Source organism: Ascaphus truei, chromosome 10, assembly GCF_040206685.1.
Source record: "Ascaphus truei isolate aAscTru1 chromosome 10, aAscTru1.hap1, whole genome shotgun sequence".
Classification (NCBI taxonomy): domain Eukaryota; kingdom Metazoa; phylum Chordata; class Amphibia; order Anura; family Ascaphidae; genus Ascaphus; species Ascaphus truei.
In genome coordinates this window covers 19,909,548-19,932,073 of record NC_134492.1, presented here as the reverse complement: position 1 = coordinate 19,932,073, position 22,526 = coordinate 19,909,548, and the positions used below count along the sequence as shown (strand labels likewise).

The 22,526-nt window shown below is 46.4% G+C and overlaps 1 protein-coding gene across 16 annotated transcripts in view; it reads right to left on the bottom strand.

The window, feature by feature from the left end:
* The window catches only part of PTPRF (protein tyrosine phosphatase receptor type F), a 534,777-nt gene that overhangs the window by 28,177 nt on the left and 484,074 nt on the right, over positions 1-22,526 (bottom strand). For 8 of the 16 annotated variants that reach the window (XM_075616080.1, XM_075616081.1, XM_075616082.1 and 5 more), the window contains 7 exons: positions 18,904-18,921; positions 15,374-15,484; positions 4,523-4,792; positions 3,682-4,263; positions 3,167-3,300; positions 1,919-2,063; positions 255-560 (listed from right to left, as the gene is read on the bottom strand). In XM_075616080.1, the coding sequence (XP_075472195.1) occupies positions 255-560; positions 1,919-2,063; positions 3,167-3,300; positions 3,682-4,263; positions 4,523-4,792; positions 15,374-15,484; positions 18,904-18,921 (1,566 nt within the window). The remainder of the gene's footprint in view (positions 1-254; positions 561-1,918; positions 2,064-3,166; positions 3,301-3,681; positions 4,264-4,522; positions 4,793-15,373; positions 15,485-18,903; positions 18,922-22,526) is intronic. The other 8 variants (XM_075616087.1, XM_075616084.1, XM_075616088.1 and 5 more) reach the window with 3 other exon arrangements.

Here is a 22,526-nt window from a genome sequence, read left to right as displayed (position 1 = left end):
GGCACAGGAGCATTACAACACGTTTTAAGCCACTTCAATCACTGCTGACTGTGTGTTAATAACCCATCTCCCGAGAAGGTGAACGCAGTAAAAGGAGGATCTGGGAGAGTTGATAGCCAGCACACGTGAAGATTTTGGCATGTCCTCGTCACAGTGCCTCAGGAAAGTGGATAGGGGAACAAGACAGAGAACAGGTGAGAGAGTTGCCCTTTGTGCAGAGAGGGTAAGTGCTGGGACTGGTTTGGGACACTTACCATCCTCATCTGTCCGCACAATGACAGGGGAGCTCTCTGGCCCAGCCCCTACATCTGTATGAGCTCGCACCCACACTTTGTATTCTGTCCACTTCTCCAGATCCTTGATCTCCCAACTGGAGGTGTCTGGCTGAATGCTGTCCACAACATGCTGGGAGGTGTCCTCCCCCGCCACGGCTTGATAGGCCAGCGAGTAGCGGGTCAGGGCCCCGTTGCGGCTGGACGCCGGCGGGGCCACCCAACTTACCCGGATGGCGGTGGAGCTGAGACTTGCGCACTCCACATCTTGTGGCGGGGCGGAGGGGGCTGGGGATAAAGAAACGCAGGCAGGGGGAAGGGAATGAACATGGCGGGTGCAGAATGACAAGGATGCAAAACAAAAACAGAACTGTGCAACTGTTACTGCCAAGCATTGCTCTATTTGTGCCTTCCGGCTGCATCAACCAGCCATTCAAGGGGCCGCCCCTCCTACAACCAAAGATGTTTATTAGGTTACATATAGATGATGAACACTATCAAAAGCAGACATAAGTCTTTTTATTTTAAGGTCTCCATAGCAAACAAATGCATTGAAGTGTCTTTACGAGCCATTTACCTGCCAAATGATGCAGAAGGCTGTGGGACGTTTAAGAAGCTTTGCTTAACTGCAAGGTGGTCGGCAACCCCTTGTCCTGCAGCGAGCTGCGCGCCCCTTTATCAGTAAAGATGGTAAAGGCAGGCGCGCTCCGCACTGATCCCTTCTTGGGAATGACACACAGAGCATCACTTATAAACCCTCTAGAGCAGGGGTGGCCTACTCCAGTCTTCAAGGGCCACCAACAGGTCAGGTTTTAAGGATATCCCTGCTTCAGCACAGGTGGCTCAGTGACTCCGTCGTAGACTGAGCCACCTGTGCTGAAGCAGGGATATCCTGCAGAGCAGGGTAACAGTTACACACACAAAAGAAAAGGATAACATTTTGGCACAACAAAAAGGAGGAGCATTCATATGGCAGGGAAATGTATGGGGAACGGCTCTCTGCAAAAAAAGCATCAAGAGGCATCTCCTCTCCATGCAGGGTTCGCAAGAAGACACTGCCCTCCTGCACAGAAACCATGCGGCACTGCTCACTGCTGCATCGCACCGCTGATCTGCTCCTGCATTCATCTCCCAGACCCCACGTGCACACAGACACACATCGCACACAGGTTCCTGTGTATGACACAGGGCGCACACGTTTCTGAAGGATCACGTCCAAATTCCTCCATGCATTACACGCCCTTTCCTGCACGCTTGGTAATGACATACTCTCCTACGTAAAGCAGGTCTGCCTACTCCAGTTTCCACCAAACTCTTATTGCGCGCATCCATTTAGTATATATACTCCGTGTCCCATTTCCTTTGCCGCTGTGCATTACTCATGCGATAACATCACAGAAAGCCATTCTGAGTCAGACAGCGCAAGCAGGAGGTCCTGCAGGAGGAAGGGTGGATGGCGTCTCCATGTTGCTAGCATGCAGAGTGGAGTCCTTAAAGGCCACACACTTACCCTTTTTTGACAGTAAACCTCAGCAGAGAAGGCCTTGATTTTGCCATTCCCAAAGCATCTGAACACCATCTTTTGTGATATAAACCAATGGCACACACAAAACCCAGCACCTCCACTCACTCTCCGAGACACTTACTGGATTGCGCAGTCCTTGATTGTATAGCCGGGGTATGAACACCAACACCAATGTCAGACCAGGCTGCCAGCCGGAATTGGTACAATGTGTCTGGCTTCAGTCCTTCCACCGCGTAAGAGGAGGTGGGGTCAAAGGTTAACTTTTGCTGCAAGAACATGCATTGAAAAAATATTAACGGCACGGGCAACAGAAATCAGCGAAATGTTACCTGTCCTATTCTGTTCCTATCACTTGGGTTCTTTAATGTTTCACACACATCATTTATATTAGATGATGATAGCATAATATACTATAACATATTTCTTATTATTATACCAAATATGCTTTGATTGACACAAAGTCATTCCAATGTAATGCTTTTCATGGGCACTGCCGCCAAAATACTTTTTGGGGGGAGGGGAGGATTTTATCTTTAATGAAGTGTTAAAGTTCAATGTTTATCGGATCTTCCAGAAAATTATTTCCTCATTCTCTCCTGTATTCGCGCCCACTCTCGTTCTGTATCTTAGGCGTCATCCATGATGCCGAAGACCACGCGGACGCGATCACATTGCCTTAAGGCATTGATCGCGCACATACACCGCGCGGGCAGGTCACGTGAGCGGTTCCCCCAATGAGCGCGGGCCAGCTGCGTGACGTCACAGATACGCCCCCCGACGGCGTGTCTACCATGTCCTGAAAATGCACCCGCTTCACCCGGGTGATGTCACGGACGCGCACGCCTCAGCGTGGACGAAGGCTGTATGGATGCAGCCTTATATTACAGTGCTGCTCAACCCCAGTCCTCAAAACCCCTCCCAACAGGTCAGGGTTTCAGGATGTCCCTGCTTAAGCACAGGTGGCTCAGCCTTCAAGTGTATTCAGTCTTCAACTGAGCCACTGATTGAGCCACCTGTGCTGAAGTTGTGCTATCCTAAAAACCTGACCTGTTGTGGGTGGGGTGGGGGGGGGGGGATGAGTCGAGGACTGGAGTAGGCCACCCCTGTTCTAGGGTTCACAGGGTTTGTGGGGTATAAATGTTGGGAACATGCCCTGTTACAATGTGGCGGAGCTCCCGAGAGCTTGTTGGCGGATGGCGGATACACTGGATTGCTTTGAGCACTGTGGCTATCCACCTCAGATGTTGGAACGGGTTGACTTTTGCCTAGTATATTTCTGTACAGCTAGGTGATCCTTGCCTCCCTTCTGCACACTCGCCCTCCTGAGCTCAATGTCTGGAAGCGACATGGCATTGGAAGCCTTACTGACCTGTCGTCCATCCTGTCCCTCCCAATAGAGCAGTTCATATTTGGCAATGCGTTCTTGGGGTGGTAGAAGCCATGTGAGCATGATACGTGTGTCTGACTCTGCCTCTGCCTGGAAATCCACTGGCTGTGCAGGAACTGAGGGTGATAACAGAACTGTTAATGAGGGGTTCTGGCCCACTATCTGCCCCTTGTAAAGGAGTACCCAAACTCTGCCCACACACTTCCCCATAACCTATGAACGGCATGCATATATCACATGAAGGGAACAGAGTTAGCTTTGAGAAAAATGAGCCAGCACTCAGACAGCTGGTGGAGAAAGCACCATAAATACATAGATTTTATCTGAACGCTAGAAAAGGTCTCGCACTTTGAATATCAGTCACCCACACATTGGCTAAATATGGCCCCGCTGACTAGGACAGTGTAAAATCTGCGATAGACACCTCACATGAACCTGTATTTAGTTCTCAGATGTGCTTGCCACTCAATCTGCCTTTCTCCCCATGAGCCACTCACCTCCCTGCTGTGTTTTGACCTGGATGTTCTCAGATGGAGGTCCATCTCCCACACTGGTGAAAGCCAGCACACGCATACTGTAAGTGGTCCCTGTGGTCAGTCCTCCGATTGTCGTCAGGTGGCTATCATCCACATTGTGCTTTTGCCACATGCTAAAGGGCAGGTGTGGGTCAGTGGTATAATATACCCGGAAGCCCTTGATCTGCCCATTGGCTTCCTCCGGCGGGTCCCATTGGACTAGCATTGTACTAGCACTTAGCATGCGGGCTTGGACCTTCAGGGGGGAGCTGGACGGAGCCTGCTCTCCTGTTTGAGCTTCTATGAGTTCACTTGGGGGACCTCGGCCAATGTTGTTAACGGCAATGATGCGGAACTCATACTCTGAGAAGGGGCTGAGGCCACCAATGCTGTAGCGAGTTGTGGCAACTCCATCAACCTCCTGGAATGACCCTTCCCAGGACTTGGGCTTATACTGGATCATATAGAAAGAGACAGGCTCTGCGTTCCCAGAGTCCCAGGTCAAAGTAACGCTCGTAGCAGTCGTCTCTGTCACTTGGGCATCCACAGGGGGCTTTGGCAAAGCTGTAAAGGGGACAAGACCGGTTACTATTTGGAGTCACACAAACCAATCTGTCACCAATCAGCATACGGTAACAGTTTTATAAAATAACAAATTACATTTGCACTATTACTACTCATGCTAGAGAGTAGTCCCTATGGTTTTAGCACTTCTTTAGGCTCTGTGCCCTGACCTAGATATTATAGTTTGTGTCCAACCAGAGAAGTAACAGGGTCTTAGACCCACCATTTGGATGCCCAGCTTGCCCCTCTTCTCCTTTACCTTTAACAGTGATCTGTGCACTAGCCTCGATCATGCCCAAAGAGGAGATTGCCACACAGGTGTAGTTGGCCGACTCCCGGATATTGGTCAGTTCCAGGACATTGCGGCCCACTGGCATCTCATCCTCTTTGGTGAGCTCTTCCAGGCCAGCCATCCACTTCACGTAGGGCATCGGGGCACCCACCGCTACACAGGTTAGGTTTACACTGCCCCCCGGCATCACTTCATGATTACTTGGAGGGATAGAAAAGCGTGGAGCCACCCGCCGGACTGCAAAGAGCCAAAGAGACAGCAGGATTAGGCAACGAAGGGGAAAGATTCCTTAATACAGTCTTGACTGTTCACTGTTTTGCCAAAATACCTGTGTACATGAGGATGCACACACAGGAACACACACTCGCTCCAGCTCAAGGTACCAACTACAAAATAGTTTTCAGAAGACAATTCATTGCTGTTGTGTCCTACATTAATTGCATCAGCTGACTGTGTATTCCAAGAACCTATTTGGCACCATTTTTATCAGCTGAGAAAATCACTTTTGTATGAATATAAACTACATACTATGACAGAAGAGGGGGAAATGGTTTTTGCTATAAAACAACATTTTTAATTATACATACTGGGATAAGAAACACACAAAGGATGTTTAATAGCTATCACTGATACATATATGTAACACACTACACACATACACAGGTACAAGCGGAAAACTAAAATCTCACTTCATCAATTGAAAAACACATTCAAACTGCTCTGTCCTTTAAACAATTAGAGCTTAGGGCAGTATTTACTACACTCTTTAATGCATGACCCAAACAATACAGAGCAGTGAACAGCCAAGACTGAGGAACAGAAATACAGAAATACAGAAACCAATACACAATCTCATAAAAATCAGATACTAGCAAACTTTCTTTTTCACAGTATTTGCCTAGGTACACTACAAATGTTTTGTTGGCAATAATTATCCATGTTGGGAATAACTTGTTGGTAACATTAAATTGGTAGGGTTTTATGTTTTAAGGAATGTGATGCATACGTGGGGCTAAACAACTGCAACAGGTGTTTCAAATGGGAATTCCTATTGGAAGCAGTTTGATTATTTTACTTTGATATGGCTGGTGCAGATATTTACCCTAGAATTGCAACACTATTGTCCTTGATACATTGATCCCTTAATTACCAAACACATAGGCCAAAGACCCTCTGCCTATAACAGGGATGGCCAAATCCAGTCCTCAAGACCCACCAACAGGGCCAGGTTTTAAGGATGTCCCTGCTTCAGCACAGCTGGCTCAATCACCTGTGCTGAAGCAGGGATATCCTTAACACCTGGCCTGTTAGTGGCTCATGAGGATGGAGTTTGGCCTAGAAAAGTTGCATCTTGGTGAGAAGGTCAGACTGTGTATAGACCATCAGTTGCTGTCATGTCTTAGCAGTTCCCTAACATCAGTAGAGCAGGGTCCTGCTTTTGGAACTCTGAGCTGGTGAAGCATTTCTCATCACATCTTTGCCAGGTTATTGCTGACGGCTACTGAATCTGGATGGATATGGTGCCAGAGAAAAGGGGCTTCCACCTGCCCCACAGGGTGAGGCCGATGAAGATGACAATGGTTTTAGCATGATGGTGGTCTCATTTCCAGTATAGACATCTCGATAGCCTGTAGCTTCCAACCCCACCATGACCACAGCTTACAGATGGAGATAGTGCTTTGTCCAGCAGTCTCAAACTGTGGCAGATCAGACGATGCTCTAATTAAACATGAAGAGCATCCACACAGCATGCTTCAGGCAAGGAGGAAGGGAAGCTACTGGATACTCAGGAAGAATCAGACTGCAGTCAAAAGGGAGGTGAGAAGGGAAATGCCTGAGAACGTTGCAACATAGACCATGCACTAAGAATGCAGGGAACCTCAACTCCCAACATGCACTGCTGCAAAAGGGGAAGCCAGGGTTCAAAGGTTGTTGTGCAGGAACAATGTACGTCTTCTAATGCCAACATACCTTGCGCTCCTCTGAAATAAACTAAGCAGTACACTTCAGTGAGTGCAGACAGCCCCTAGTGGATGCTGCATCTTCTCTTCACAGGTGGTCATCTGTTCTTCCCGACCATCACTCCTCAAACCCATATTCCAATCGGCGCGGTCACAGTTTAATTAATAACCCCCTTTGCCTCGCATATAGTATAGCTCCCAGGGTTTATGCTGCTTGCACTAACCTCTGATTGCACAGCACTCTATTGCAACTATGAAATTTAACAAACGCAGAGAACAGGCAGCAGGATTTGGGTCAAGATATCCGGGGCTGCTGTTTGAAGGATATTCGTGGCACTTGTCCTAGTCTTGTTCGTGTAATGGTGATCGGAGCATACCGGGTACCTTCTGTGACCACAAGTTCCCCGGCAGTGAAGAAATTGGACAAGCACAGCACAGCAGAGCAGCAGGAGGGAAACTGAAGGATATTTAATAATTTAGCACACATTAGCGTGCAGTTACTGCCTGCAGTGCTGAGAAGCTGGGATCCATTTCCCAGCTCCATGATCAGAGATGTCCAATACGCCAGGAGAGTCTCGCATTGCACTCTGCGGTGATCTCACCGCATTAGCGTGCTGAACAGTCCAATTTACTTTCATCCCCGGGGATTGGAGGAGAACCGTGCCAGCCCGATAACGCTTGGAATGGTGGCATCACCTTACGCTCATCTTAGTGGGAACCGCAGGAAGGAAGAGAGAGGAACTGGAATGTGTGCCAAAGTTGAAGAACATTGTTGGGCCTGGTCCAAATAGTAGTTATCTTGGAAATTATTTAATTGGGGAGATTTGTAATGTGACTGATTGGTGTGGGCTGCTGTATTCCCACGAATGCAGACACACACGAGTAGCTGATATGTTGGAATTCAAGTGATGCATATTAATTTTTCACCAGATGCAAGTAAGACAGTTTCTTGAAGGGTGATTAAAACTTTAAACGGCAGCCAATTACACTGATAAGTTGTTTAAAAAATATATATATATTTTGTTTTTTTGGACCCGCGAAGTTTAACTGCCCCCTTCTAAAATGTAATGATGACCCCATCATTTCTCTGCAAACAAAAGACAGCTCAAAGACAACAATTTGCATGTGTCTTTGAGGATAGTTTTATCAGCAAAAGACATTAGATAAAGAATGTAAGACCCTCCTAGGCATTTGTCCTGAAAATGTTAAACATTTAAAACACTGCCGCTCTAAAGCTCATCCCAGAGCAACTGACCCGTTCACTATTAAGAGGGGTCAATAATGGCCAACACAAGTCTCTCTAGCACACACAGGGTTAAACCAAGAGCGGTGTCATTGCCTGCATTAATTTGCACTGGTACTCGTCTGATTTCGTTTGCACTTATTGTATTATAATGCCCTGTACTGTCTCTTTTGTAAAACGCCGAATACATTGCGGTCGCTATATAAAGATCTACATACATGTAACTTGCACGGTTACTAGTCTGGATAAGGGTTACGTGTTGGGTTAATGTATAACCGCCTTCACACAATACCAATATCTGCCATCTCTATTAAAGGGACACTTCAGGCGCTGGCGGAGTGTGTGTGTGCCGGAGTTTTGAAAGCCTGTTACCCTGAAGTGTCTAATGCAATGGTCTCAATGTGTTGTGCTTGGCTTGGCACTTTACTCTGTGGAACAGTGAAGGGTGATAATGCCTCACAGATAATGGAAGACAAAAGCATAGAGGGGGAGTCCCATGGGACATTAATGTTCTGGGATGGAAATTATATTCATATCAAGTGCAAGAAGGAGGAGGCTCATTCTTGGCCAGAGCAGGACAAGAGATTTCTATAAGGAACTGTGAATCACAGCTGTTCCTTCATACCCGTGGAAAAGTACAAACTGTTTAAACTGTAAGTTTGACATATTTAGCAAGTCAATCCCTTTGCGTCTTCTTTTAAATGGACATTATGCACTGCCGCTGCTGCTCCTCCTCCAGGCAATTACTTTATCTGATGGTAACCCAACTCATGTAGTGGATTTTGTGCAATATTGCGATAGGTGGCTCTTAAAAAACTTCTGGGATGCCCAGCCTTGGTAGTATACAAATTGTGTGTAGTTCAACAAAAGACCAAATTAAACTAATAAAAATGATTTGTTTCGTATGTTTGAACGAGGGGATTGACGCAAGTACTTTTTTCATCATTTATAAAAAGCTTAAGTTTAAATTTCTCCAAATTATACAGTTTCTCCTTATATTAATATGGTGCTCGTGTCACTAACAGGAAGCCGTGATGTCACTTCCTGACGACATTGTGGATTTCTATTGGTCGCCGGAGGAGCAGAATACTTGAAATGTTGGGTACATGCTCGATATCTTGGGAATGGCGGTTTCCTAGACGGCAAAGCACCACATATCGGCTGCAGGGGAACTCGCGCTTCCGGCAACGTCAAAAATATAACAACAACACAGCTAAACAAAATACAAAAATGAGCAGCACAGATTGATGCTTTAATGTGGGTTCTACTGTCCCTGTATTTTACACCCTTTGCTAACTGATGCTCATATGATTAATACCTTCCTTTTTAAAAGGCGTCAGTAACCGTGGTTTTGCTCTTTTAACCCTTCATGGGACTGTGCCGTTAAGGGTCAAACTGTACAAATGTGGCAGTGTAACAAGTGTGTTTTTAAGCCTCTCCTTCACGCTTGCTGACGGAGGATGGACTATAAAGAAAGAACAAGAGAATACATTTGAATGAGTCTAGGCCATTAAGGTGGATGTCCGTACTGGTAGATAATTTCCTATGCGGAGGCCCTGGCCATTTTTGGATTATATATAAACTTAAGTTAAATTATTTGGCGGGTGGATCTAGGCACTGTATATCATTACCGGACTCTGGCTTCAGAGAGGGCTCAGGCGCGCACACGCGAGAGTTCAGAAGGGGCGTCCGCGCTCTGCAATTTGCATCCGCTCAGGGAAATTTCTCAGATGAAAATAACATTAAGGGGTGGGAGGGAAGGGGAGCGGATCGGCGGCACTGAGATAAAAGAACTCTTTAATATATGACCTTGCAGAGTCGCAGAGCAATAATTAAATGCCTGGGTGAGCAGAGCAGCTTCCAGGAACGCAGCTGAAAAGGAAGCGTACGTGTCATTATCGGCAGACAAACAAATACTAAACCAACCACTGGGGAACAGGGAACAAAACCACCTCACCGTGTGGAGTAGCAGTAGGGGAACAAATCCACTCTAATTTAGGGCAGGGGTTACTAACCGACCGTACTTGCTCGCAGGGCTTTAATATGACGTAAGTGGCACCACTCCCCAGGATACCAATAAGTGACATATCTATTAAAATAGCATTTTTTGTGGTTCAAATTCCTGATAAGTGCTGATTTCAGACAGTAAGATTCTGCTGAAGTTAATGAGGACACGGGTGCTAAAAGAAGACTCCAAATTAGTGAGGTTCAGTGCACCTGTACCAGAAACACCGCCAGCTTACACGGTCTGTGTCCGCTCACAGCATTGCATGAGACTTGGCAGACCTGGTGCTATGGAAAAGATGAAGGAACGGCCCCGCACGCCTCTCCTGAGCGACCGGCGCTTTCCTATGCGGGGTAACAGATGTCACAGAGTATATGAGCTCTGTGTTAAAAAAATTTCCTTCGGTCAATCAAGACACAACTTCCCGGTCCTTCCTTGTAACCGCTTTGCTGCCAGTCTGGCAAAGAAGGGGTTAAACAAAGATCAAACAGAGGTAATCTTGGGAAGTGGCCCCAGCAGCTCTGTATGTGTGCAATTTTGTTCAACTTTATTTCATATGGTGCTTTTCTCCCAATGGGACTCAACGCGTTTTACCATTACAGTGCAGTGCGCGGGACGCAGCACATAGGAATGTTACGGACACAGTCGCTGCCCCATGGAGCTTACAATCTATGTTTTTGGTGCCTGAGGCACAGGGAGATAAAGTGACTTTCCCAAGGTCACAAAGAGCGGACACCGGGAATTTAACCAGGTTCCCCTGATACAAACGCAGTGTCATTGATTGCAGAGTCAGTGTCTTTACTCACTGAGCCGCTCCCTCTGTTGTATTAAAGTGGGATGTCACATACATACAATCTCACAGGAAGTGACCTCAAAGCGCTCACATGTAAGAAGAATATTCTATGTATGCAAAGCTGCGAAGGATGAAAGGTAAATGACTTGCAATATGAAAGCATCGCGAATGGCACCGGGCAGGACAGCAGCGCTGGGCAGGACGGCAGCGCCGGGCAGGACGGCAGCGCCGGGCAGGACGGCAGCGCCGGGCAGTTGCCCCAGCAATAAAAGATGTGAAGTAAACCAGGCCTATGTCTCTGCCAAATAAAACAGGTAAACCAATCTGAGGTGCAGCAAGGACAAAGCCTTCCAATAATCCCGGTGCTGGCTGAGAAGAGGTAGTGATTAAAAGGATGGGAAAGGACCATGCACTATTCAGCGTGCACAGAGGGAGGGTAGGGAGGGTGGGTCGGATACACATTGTCAGGCACACAATACGGGCAAGCAGTGGAGACACAGGTCAGAAAGCAGTAATGAAGCAGGGTATAGGGGGCTGCAGAAGATAAGCTCTCTCCGGAGCCCGGCTCTGCGGTCTCACCACAGGGGGTGGGTCGGACCGGACGTGCCAATCTGTATCTGGATAAGAAGTGAAAAGGACCAACCTTCTCGCTGATCTGAGAGATGGAGGTTTGTTTGGATGGCAGTGCGATGAAGATGACGAGGAAGAAGAGAGACAAGGAGAAACACAGAGAGAGTAAAAACAGCAAGCTGCATGTGTACACAGCGCAACAACATACACACTGTGTGTACACACACACATATACACACACAAACCATGGCAACAAACAGAATGCAAGCTGCATGTGTACACCACCCACATACATGCTACACACGTACACACAGTACATCAACACACATACAGATAATGAAGGCTGTATGCTGCACGGTAACATACATACAACATACATAAAACATAGCAGCAGGAGCATAAACCCAACCTATTCATATAAATATACTGCAAACATGCACATATACAGCAAGCATGTCTACACAACACATACACATCTGGATTAGTGTGTAAATAACAGCGGCATACACAGCGTCTGTACACACAAAAGCAACATACGCCTTAAAGAGCAGAATGCAAGTGTACAAAATAACGCACACACCACACAGCCGTGGCACAATGTGCTCAGATATGTAATCCACAAGCTTATTACAGGCCACCAAAAACAGACGTAAAAAGCTTGAACATAGGTGGCCTCCTACAACATATGTGCACACGCTGAGCGGCGTTATACACTATATGACACACCCACACACAGCACTTGGTAACATCATTATGTATGCGTGTGTACTTACAGTCCAACACATCACACACAAAGAAAGTTACAGGTCAACAAACACACAAAGTCACAGGCCACATTTCGCTGTGTATATGGTGGCAATGAAAACAGATTAAATATACAGCGAGCCCCTCCTGTGTGCACATGCAAACCGGGACATGCACATAACAAATCCATACGCCACCATTATCTCATACATCAAGCTCCCTATATGGGAGCGATACAGACAGAAGCTACATGTCATCTACATGACTCGGCCGTGCGATCACTCTCACAAAACATGTGACCATCACACACTAAGGCTGCGTCCATAGAACGTGGGGCAGGGCTGAGCCGCGCGGACGCGGATGCTCACCTGATCAAGCATGAGCGATTTCATGCCCATGCAGGCGAGCCAGCGTCCGCGATCGGGAGGCGGGGCAGTGACGTCGCTGGGCCAATCGCCCGCGACGCACCGACGTCAACGTCACGGCGCCATGACGTTGACGCTGCTTCGCGCTGATTGGATGTTTTCAGCCGTCAGCGCGCTGAAAAACAGCTTGGCTGTCGGCTGAAAAATCCAACTCCTTAGCAGGCCTGCGGACGCTCGCGTGAGCCCCCTCTAAAGACATCCTCATTGAGGATGCCTGGGCTCAGCGCGGAGCGTCCGCACGGCTCAGCGCCGCTTGTCCTTCTATGGACGTGGCCTTACACACACCAGAAAAGTAAAATATACAACATGTTCAAAACATCCATTACAAATCAACAGCCATTGAAGAATGTCAGGAGAATGTTCCTGGAGGATGGGAAGGCCTCAGTGGCAGTGAGAGGTGGGGGATGGCTCCCACGTACTTACAAATTGGCCATTTTTCTCTACCTCTTAACACCCCTTTCGCACCAAACAATTTGTAGTTGTGACACATGGCACTATTACCGATAGAGAGCACAAAGCAAACTTGGGTTACATCAGTTCTCCTTACAAAAACACATTAGACCCCTTATCTCAATTAGGAACCGTGTGTAAATCTCCAGAAAATAAAGCTTTTCTGGAAAACAGGATTAAAAATGCACAACTGCTGCTCATAAATAGATCATTTTGTTCGAGGTGTTTCCGATCCAAGGTTTCTGTGGTCTATCAGGCTCTGGCCTTTCCAGGTTGATCCATGACTGCAACTCACGATTTCCTCTCCCTTCTATCTACACCTACATCTGCCATGTGTAGCTAGAAGGAAAGACATTGCCTCCACCTGCTTCTACTGTGTTTCTCTGTGGAAAATGTTGCCACTTTCTACAGATATATAGAGCTAGGAGAGACATCCCGGAGGAGAGGAGAGACAGCCCACAGGGGCGAAGAGACAGCCCGGAGGGGAGGAGAGTCAGCCCAGAGGGGTGGAGAGGAGAGACAGCACGGAGGGGTGGAGAGGAGAGAGCAAGGAGAGGAGGAGAGAGCGACAGCAAGGCGAGGAGGAGAGAGAGACAGCAAGGAGAGGAGAGAGAGACAGCAAGGAGGGGAGAGAGAGACAGAAATGAGAGGAGAGAGAGACAGCAATGAGAGGAGGAGAGAGAGACAGCAAGGAGAGGAGGAGAGAGAGACAGCAAGGAGAGGATGAGAGAGAGACAGTAAGGAGGAGAGACAGCAAGGAGAGGAGGAGAGACAGCAAGGAGAGGAGGAGACAGAGTGATGACGAGGAGGGAACGGACAGCAGTGTGCACATGGGGCAGGAGGGAGTGCAAAAAGAGGGGAGGAGAGACAGCAAGGCGAGTAGGAGGAAAAAACAGACAGCAAGGAGAGGAGGAGACAGATGAGATGCGTAGGAGAGGAGGGAGTGTAGTCTGCACAGGGAGACGCAGACATAGTAAGGCAGGGAGTGCAAAGAGGAGCAGGGCATGTAGCAAGGCCTTACAAGGAGGGGTGAAAACAAAGAGTAATGTTTAATTAATAACCTTTAAGATCTGCTAGGTCAGCGTATGTTAGGCCGGGTACAGCTAGTAATAGAAACAATGCTTTAGGATTTTTAAAATTACCACAGTAACACTTTCCCTCATTAGTTCAGGAGGGTTGGAACAGGGGAACCTCTGAAGACAGGTGTTCACATGATCATGTTGGATTATTCCTGGATAGAGGTCTATGGAAGGCAATATTGGTAATATCAAACGATACAGAGCAACACAGGGAAGCAGCAAGGACTTCAAAAGGCCCGACAAATGAGTCCATGTCTGTTCAGAGAGAAACAAGCAAGCCTGTTCCTTGTGTAGTCACACTTTGAAATCAGTGTCACCAGGATATGTTAATTGTAGATTTGGTACTTATTCACATTACATACAGTGAATTCCTCGGATAATACCCCCCTAGGGAAAGCAGAGCACTCCTATAAAAGGCACCTTGTGACTTGAAAAGATGCTTTCAGAAGGAGGTATTGCACTGGGTATTACCATAATTACTCACTTCAAGCTTCTTTTGGCAAGTGAAACTGTTTATAGCCAGAAGGGTGCGTAGGAAGGGAGGGGGAGGGGGGGAGAGGGAGGAGAGGGGTGGGCAATACATGAATAGTGAGGTGAATGGAGAAGGAGGTGGAGAATCCCCAATTATTTGAGGCATTGGTATGACATGTAAACATGGGATTATCCATGTCACTACAAGTAGATCTGATAAGACTGGAGAAAGTGATAAGGATATAATTAAATGTAATCATGCCACAATGGATAAAGAGCGGGTTTAGGACATAATACATGTTATGGGCAGCTGGGCTTGTGCTGCTTCCCCACCGTTTCTCAGTATGCAGAAAGGAATAACTGAATAAACCCAACTTGAAGAGGCACCTTGTGTTCCAAGTGTAGTGATGGGGCAGAGAGATGGGAAGAGGAATGGAGAATAGGGGTAAGTGTTAAATCGCAGACAGAGTTCTTGCAAATATAGAAACAGAGAAGCCAGCATGGTTAAAAAAAATCTTGTAATCAAAGGGAAAAGTGAAGACAAAACATTTCTCTCATTAAGCAGAATCTAAAGCAAGTGTTAGAACACCAACCTGACAAGGAGAAAACACAAAGCATACGCCAGACGACAAACAGAGAGACATACATTCAGCTCTATGGGAGATGTACCATAGGCACCGCCAGTTGTACGGGAGGTATAGCACATGTAAACACAGATCCATGGAATATAAAAAGTGCACACTCACCGACAACTCCAAGGAAGCTACAAAACACTCACACGCATGATGAAAATGAAATGAAACACACAAATTCATAGCTCTGAGATTTGCAACACACACACACACACACACACACACAAGCCAAACCATGTACGATGCAATATAACTACATACGTACCCACTAAGGAGGCTCAATACACACAGTCACTCAACAGACATACGGGTCAGACGACCAGTTGAGTGACACACCCAGCTGAGATAAATGTTTCCTAGGAGTCCTGGCTTGCTGTAAAGATTACAGTGTTAGCATTGATCCAGTGATGAGGGTTCGCCAGAGGCGATGTGGGGCATCTCTTACCACGCACGTAGAGGTTTGCGGGAGCGGAGTAGCGGGTTCCGGCACTGTTGGTGGCAACGCACTCATATTTCCCCTGGTCAGATTCCTCGCTGTTCTCTATCTGCAGAGCTCCTGTGGGAGACATGAAAGGGGTGGAAAGATTATGAAAAGGAGAGATCAAAGATGGTGGTAAGAAACTGGACACACCCCTGTTACCAGAATTCCAGCATTCAACTCTCCGCCATTGTCCCCAGAGGGAGGGGACCAGAAACAAGCGTGTTCACTTGGCACAAGCTACTTAAATAAAAGGTTGCAGGAAGGGAAACGTTAATACGCCCTTTAATTAGTCTGACGGGATCCCTGCCAAGAACGTTTGCTAATTGTACACAAGACGACAATCAGCTGGTATGAAACTGCCTCTGGGGAGATGTGCACGGGCCCTTCTTGGTCTACTCATGTTGCCGAGTGATAAAGGGCTAGACCGAGTGAAAACGTGTCAATGTTCAGGTTTGTAGCGATTTAAATTCCAGGACGAGTGCAAAAGTTACTCCCGATCATCCCCATTATATAATCCCTTAACAAACCGATTGGCCATTGATAGCAACGTTTTTATCGGGTGACTTAACACCTGTCAACCTTCCTACTTTTAACAATTCTGTATAAAACATATTATGTTAATAAACTAATTTGTCAAAATGATTCATTCTATGTAATTAAGTGGAAAACAGTCCACATTATTGAATGCTTTCCACACAAAGCTTTGCTTTTCTTTTTAAAGCTGCAGCACTGTTGCTAGCCTGCTGAATATTATTATTCTGAGTCGCTTTCTTTGAAATATTTTTTTTTTAGTGGGTTGAAACATTTAGCCACCAAAAGCATCTCTAATAATTGGGTGTTCACACGAGAGAAGGGAATATGGAATCCTACTCCAACGTCAGTTCAGCATGCCCGGTGTTTAAGCTATCACAAATCACAGGATAACCATTGCATAGATACAGATACACAGACAGCTCTGAGACTTGCACATTATTTCTTAACATAGCACAATCATGATGAAAAACAAACACATTAAACAAGTCCATCTCTGTGCTGTATTTCCAGATGAAGGGCGTTGAGCTGGTTTGATTGCCGTGTACTTCCACCATACTTACTTATTGCCCATCTTCCTTCCTTCGCTGGACCTTCCATCAGAAGGTTTAATCCAACGCGCTACCTGTGCTCACAGTGACCCGGCACTTACAGCCCCCTTTCATGCTGAAGCTGACCCTGCGCTAGTTCCCTAAGGTCACGTTTCTGTCACAAGCTGCTGCATGTGAGCACAGATTTCTTTCATAGAACATTTAGGACTGGGCTGTCCAGCGAATGTTGGTCTCTAAAGTTCATGTAATTCTTTTAATGCAGCTATTTGTAGCGCTATACTAGAAAATGGTTATGCTGCAATATACAGCAATCTGTGTATAGTTGCACACTCTTAGTGCTCTAGAGCCAAAATGTATTGCTGGTGCCAACCTATGGCAAAGGTTTGTACATCTTGACTTCCTTTAAGGTCTCCTAAGTTTAAGGGCGTGTGTTACAAGAGTCTGGAGATATCCAGTATAACTGTATAGTGCACCTTGTTCCTTTATCATGTAATACACTTTACTGCTTTTAAGAATCAAAATGCACTGAAGAGCCCCATATTCAAGCAGTTCCCAGACCCCATGGGGGGTTCTGTTTATCTTCAGCCCAGAGAACCAAATCAACTGAAATCTGGGTAACATGAAAACCTCTTCAATGCTGACAGCATGGAAGCCCAGAGTTTGGACCAGTTAATATATTCCTACAGTGCCAGATCACCCACAATCGTCTTGATGGGGCTCTCCTTCGTGTGACTTTATGGACCATATTACCTAGGCAGTCTTCTGCCACAAGACCCCATCTGGCATTTGAAGACACCTTTGAGCCTATTGACTTGAATGGGTCTTAAGGTGTATTCCAGCACCTTAAGGTGCCTTATGGCAGGAGAATGCTTAGTGAATATGGCCCTAAATGCCATTGATATAACATTGATATAACAATTAGCCAGTGCTCACATACAGACTGCCCCCAGTGCACTTAGATACAGAACACACATATCCAATGTATAAACCACCTCAAACACAACAACTGTACTTTCCACATACACCAAACACAAACACAGAGGGTGCCGTATGTGTCATGATGTGTAGCAAACAGAGAGCTAATGTTCTGTGGAATGAATGGACCCGTTACACAGCAGTGCTGCCCAATCAGTTGGTGTGGGCACCATTACTCAATGGAAATGCTTTGGAGTTTAGAAGGCTACATGTTATTCCCCCAAGTCTTGTATTAAAAACAAGTTTTTAATTTCATTGAAAAAAGGGCACCCCAATTATTACTTTATCCCTTTTTATAGGAGGGTGGCATACGTCTCTCCACCACTGACCAGACCAGCAGGTGAGAAAGGACTATTAACCTCTGATATACTTCTGTTCGGGAACCATAATTGACTGGCACTCCCTATGGGAAAGTGGCTGGTTCCAAATATTCTCTTCTGTAGAGGTTGAAGGAGAAATTTAGCTTCAGAAAAAGCCGCTCTGCACAGCAGAACAAAAATAGTGATGTCATGAAACAATACACAGTTTGCAATAACGGATTTCAAACGTGGCATAGCGTCAGCATACAGAGGTTAGTGGCGATACTTTGTACCAACACATTTTTGTTGTACACAGTGAGACTGTAATCCATCACTGCCCACAAACCTGAAGCCCTTGGTCACAGAAGTTAAGGGGTAGTTAGTGGTTAGGTTTTATTTTAGGGTGCAGGGTGGAACATGGAGAGTGTTGTCAGGTGACCATGAAGAGCGTGTACAAAACATGAAGTGATTGGTGGGAAGAATTTTCATTTCCGGAATGCAGTGGCTATACCCTTTACAAACACTGAAATTGAACAGGTTAGGAAACTACATACAGGCATTTAAGGAGCCTCGTAAAAAGAAGGCACATCACAGTGATAAGGACGTCCTTGTTTGTGACAGTATGGGTGACGCTTCAAGTATCGGAAAAGTGTATTCGCGTTCTCCATGCCTCCTTGGCTCTGCTTTTTTTTATGAGAGCACGTCTTTTGTTTTGCACTGTGTGTATCACAGAGAAAATGGGCAGGTTTGAGCTGTTCCCCGACATGCCATAGCTATCGGCATCCATGTGCAGCCTCACTGATGCTTCCAATTACAACTACATTACTGAGACAAAATGGCTGCCAACCAATATTTCAATTCATGGTCTATATCATTTTAGGTTGTTTCTAATGATAAATATGGGTTTATTAGCATGTTGAGACTTGATTGTAAAAAAGGGCATAGCCTGTTTTTAACTGCTTCAACCTCACCAGCGTTGTAGATAATGCAGGTGATAAAAAAGGCTGTTAATCCCATTGTGAGTGTGGATGGTGGGAGTGGGTACAGTAGGTCTGACAAGCGGACTATGGAGACAGAGGGTAAAGCAAGAGGCAGATGAGGTGGTGTGACAGCTTCAGGGATGTCCCAGCATTCTTACCTCTGATTGGTGTACCACCTGGTGAGGTAATTTGAATGCAAACAAGATTAGAAAGAAGCGTTAGTAACAAGAAGAGGAGAGATAGGAGGACAGAAAGAGGAGAGATAGGAGGACAGAAGGAGGAGAGAAAGGGAAAAGCAAGGGAGCAGAGGGGAAGGCAGCAGGAATTATTAACCAGGAGTGGCCAACTCCAGTCCTCAAGGGACACCAACAGGTCAGGTTTTATGGATATCCCTGCTTCAGCACCGGTGGCTCACTCAGTGGCTCAGTCGAAGACTGCACCATTGATTGAGCCACCTGTGCTGAAGCAGGGATATCCTAAAAACATGACCTAATGGTGGCCATTGAGGACTGGCGTTGGCCACTCCGGCCCTACACATCGGCAGGCGCTTGGGTCACTGCAGGGGTCCTTTTATTTTTCTCCCAAGCAGCAGGAATAATAATAATAAAACAAATTTAAAAAGAGACTGACGGGATTGGAGCGCATTAATACACAGCGCGCTGTACTCTGGGCAGGGGCTGGTCCAGGGGGTGGAGTAGTTAGTCGTTAGTAGTTTAGTATGTTACTTATTCCCTCTCCAAAAACAGAACCCAAGGCACCTTAAGAGTTAACCCCGCATCAGTGCATGTAGCTCTCACACTCAAACATAGTCACTTTATCAAGGCCCCAAGACAACACACTATGTTGATATGATAATATATATTTTTTGTTTTTAAACCTGTAAAACATTAACAATGTATCTTGAACATTTCAACATAAAAGAAGCAGCATTAATAGTCGTATGGTAACATTTTACATATGGTGCTGTCTCAGAACAAGGCAGCAGTGTGGCCACTTTTATCTGAATATGTAAATCTGGTTTCCGCTATTAACCAATCCGATAATTCCACTTTGCTTTGCTCAAGAATGATCACACTTCACTTAAACAGATGCCTCAAACACGGAGATCAGGAGTGAAATGTAGTTGTCATGGACACACTGAAACTGAACGTCTCAGCCAACTAAACTCTCCCACAATTCTCAGGATAATGCAACTTGTAAGCTCATTTTAACCACTGCATTGGAAGCAAGGCAAGAGATGATTGAGTTGGGCAAGTGGATGGAGTGGAGAGTGATGGGAGACGAGAAGTTACCCATAGATGGGAGAGGTATGAGGGAGAGGACCCACGACGGGCATTATCTGCCCAAGATTTGAATTTTTTATTTCAAATGGAATATGATAAGGAATGTGTATTCTCGATGAATAAAACCTATGTATACGATGGTTGTCACCCTCCCTCTTTTTTTTTTTGTACCCTCCACCCCTTCCCTTGTACAAAAATACAAGTTACAAAAAAAGAAAGGCAAGCGATGCCCGGCTTTACAATGCGTTGCTCGTCTCGCTGGCTGTCCAAGGGTTACGGATCCGTTGCAGATTTCATTTTTAATTGATACTGTCCTTATAATATAGGTTAGTGGCAACTACTACTTATGTGATGAGTCAGGAGGCCTCAGCTCTGTCCTCCTCGCTCCCGGAACAAGCTGTGTGTGAAGGATGCTCCTGAAGCTTAAGAAATGGGTGTCGACAACCTTACTGGCTTGTGCACCCCGAGGTCCGAAAGAGCCTTGAGAACTCGAGAAGTACTTCGAAATTCACGTATGTTGGCGCTCATTATTTCTTTACCGTCCTGTCTGGCATATGAACAATACAACAATGCACGTCTGCTTTTAGAAGACTTATTTTTAAATGCTCTTTCCCTGTATGTTAAATCAATATTCCCCAGCACTCCGTCTAGGAACGCAACATGCATTAATATCAGTGTGTGACCAGCCACCGACACCTGGAAACTCGGATCAGCGTCCTGCAGGAAATGCCTGTTAACATTTAGATAACATTATGGGGGCGTATTGTACAAGGGCACAACAGCACCGCACACTATCTAGTTTCCAGAGCTTTGTAGGGCAGGGGGTGCACAAACTGGGGGGTGGGAGTTTTTCTGGGGGGGGGGGGGGCGCGCGGCAGTTACAGAGGTTTCGCGCTCGCCCCCAAAGCATATAAATGTGATGCCGAGGGGCCGCGCAAGGCATCTGTAACTAACTTACCTTGGCTTCAAGCGCCGCATCGTCATGGTAACCCGGCATCAAATGACGGCACGGGGGTCACGTGACGTCGCGTTGCCATGGCAACATGACCCCACTGTGCCATTTGACGTCGGAGCTGAGGGGGGGAGCGCGAGCAGGCAGGGGGCGCAGGGAGAAAATATTGCGCACCCCTGCTGTAGGGGATACTCTGCTCCCCCTCATCTCCTTGGGACTGCACGATTTCCCCCTCTCCCCCCCCCCGTGTTTTATGGCGGATAGAGACACACGCATAATACATAAAGTCACTTTATATGCCGTGCGTCCAGGGAGCAGCCCTGAGATTGTGGCATTTACATTTAGCAGAGGTCACCATCACAATCCCGTGTGGAGGGTGCCAGCGCTGAAAGATTAAGTAAGGGTTATACGAGATAACAGGTTTATATGCCACCTCACCGAGCTATTATCCTCACCCTGGTTCCAGCACTAAATACTTAACATTTTTTTTTTTAGCAAGCAATTTACCAATCGAGCAGCCTGCGAATGCTTAATTAACCCCTGGAAACAAAGGGTTAACAACATTTACAATTATGTCAGCTGAGACTGTAAACTCTTGAGGCGGTTCAAACAGGACTAGTTTCCCTTTTCAATCTGTGACGTTGTAACAATGTAACTAGTTCACATTTGTGTGTTCCATTTTCCAGAGTTATGTATTAATGTTATATGGGATTTCATGTAACTATAAGGGATTTCTTCAAAAAGCCCCCAGTTAGGCGCCAAACGCGATGGAAGTACACAAGCCTGCTTTTTACATGGCATAATCTTCAGCCCGATTGCTTCGGCGGTGCACTGCCTCACCGCTGTCGTTTGGGGATTTCCCCCCCGTATATAGGGTTTCTGCATGAAGTGTACAGTAACTTCTCCAGTGCTGAAAGTCATGTTTGTGGCAAGATTGATGACAAACAATATTACGCGATAATGAGCTTCCGGGGGGGGGGGGGGGGGGAGGGTGCATTTGATGCCAACCTAATTTTCTGCAGTACCTTTAACCCATTTGCTACCAGTGGGGAACAGACAGCAAGGGGTTAAAGTTGGCAATTTCAGGTATGCAGGGAGTTAAACAAACAAGAGACAGCTCCAGAAAGCTGTATTTCAAAGCACTTAACATTGATTTTCAAAGTCCATCAGACATCTGATGCCCTCCGGCCCCCTGACTGGCACTGGGAATAAAATGTATACAAATGGGAAATTCAAACTGATTACTTCAAAGCTGCTCTTCCAGTCTCTTGCTGAATTTAAAACATCGGGGGCAGGAATATTGATTGTTAACTCTTACGCCGCTGGATGGGGCTTTTGCTTTAAGAGCCAAAACATGCTCCTGTTGCTGGACCGTTAACCCTCTCAGTGCTTGGCTGAGGCCTAGAAGGAGATGGATGTAGGAGATAAGAACGAATATTGCTGGGATGCTCCAATAATGATGTTGGGGGTTCCCCATGGTCTACAGGAGCAGTGTGCAGTCAAATTCAATGCCACTTTATATGCAGCACGTTCAATATATAGGGCA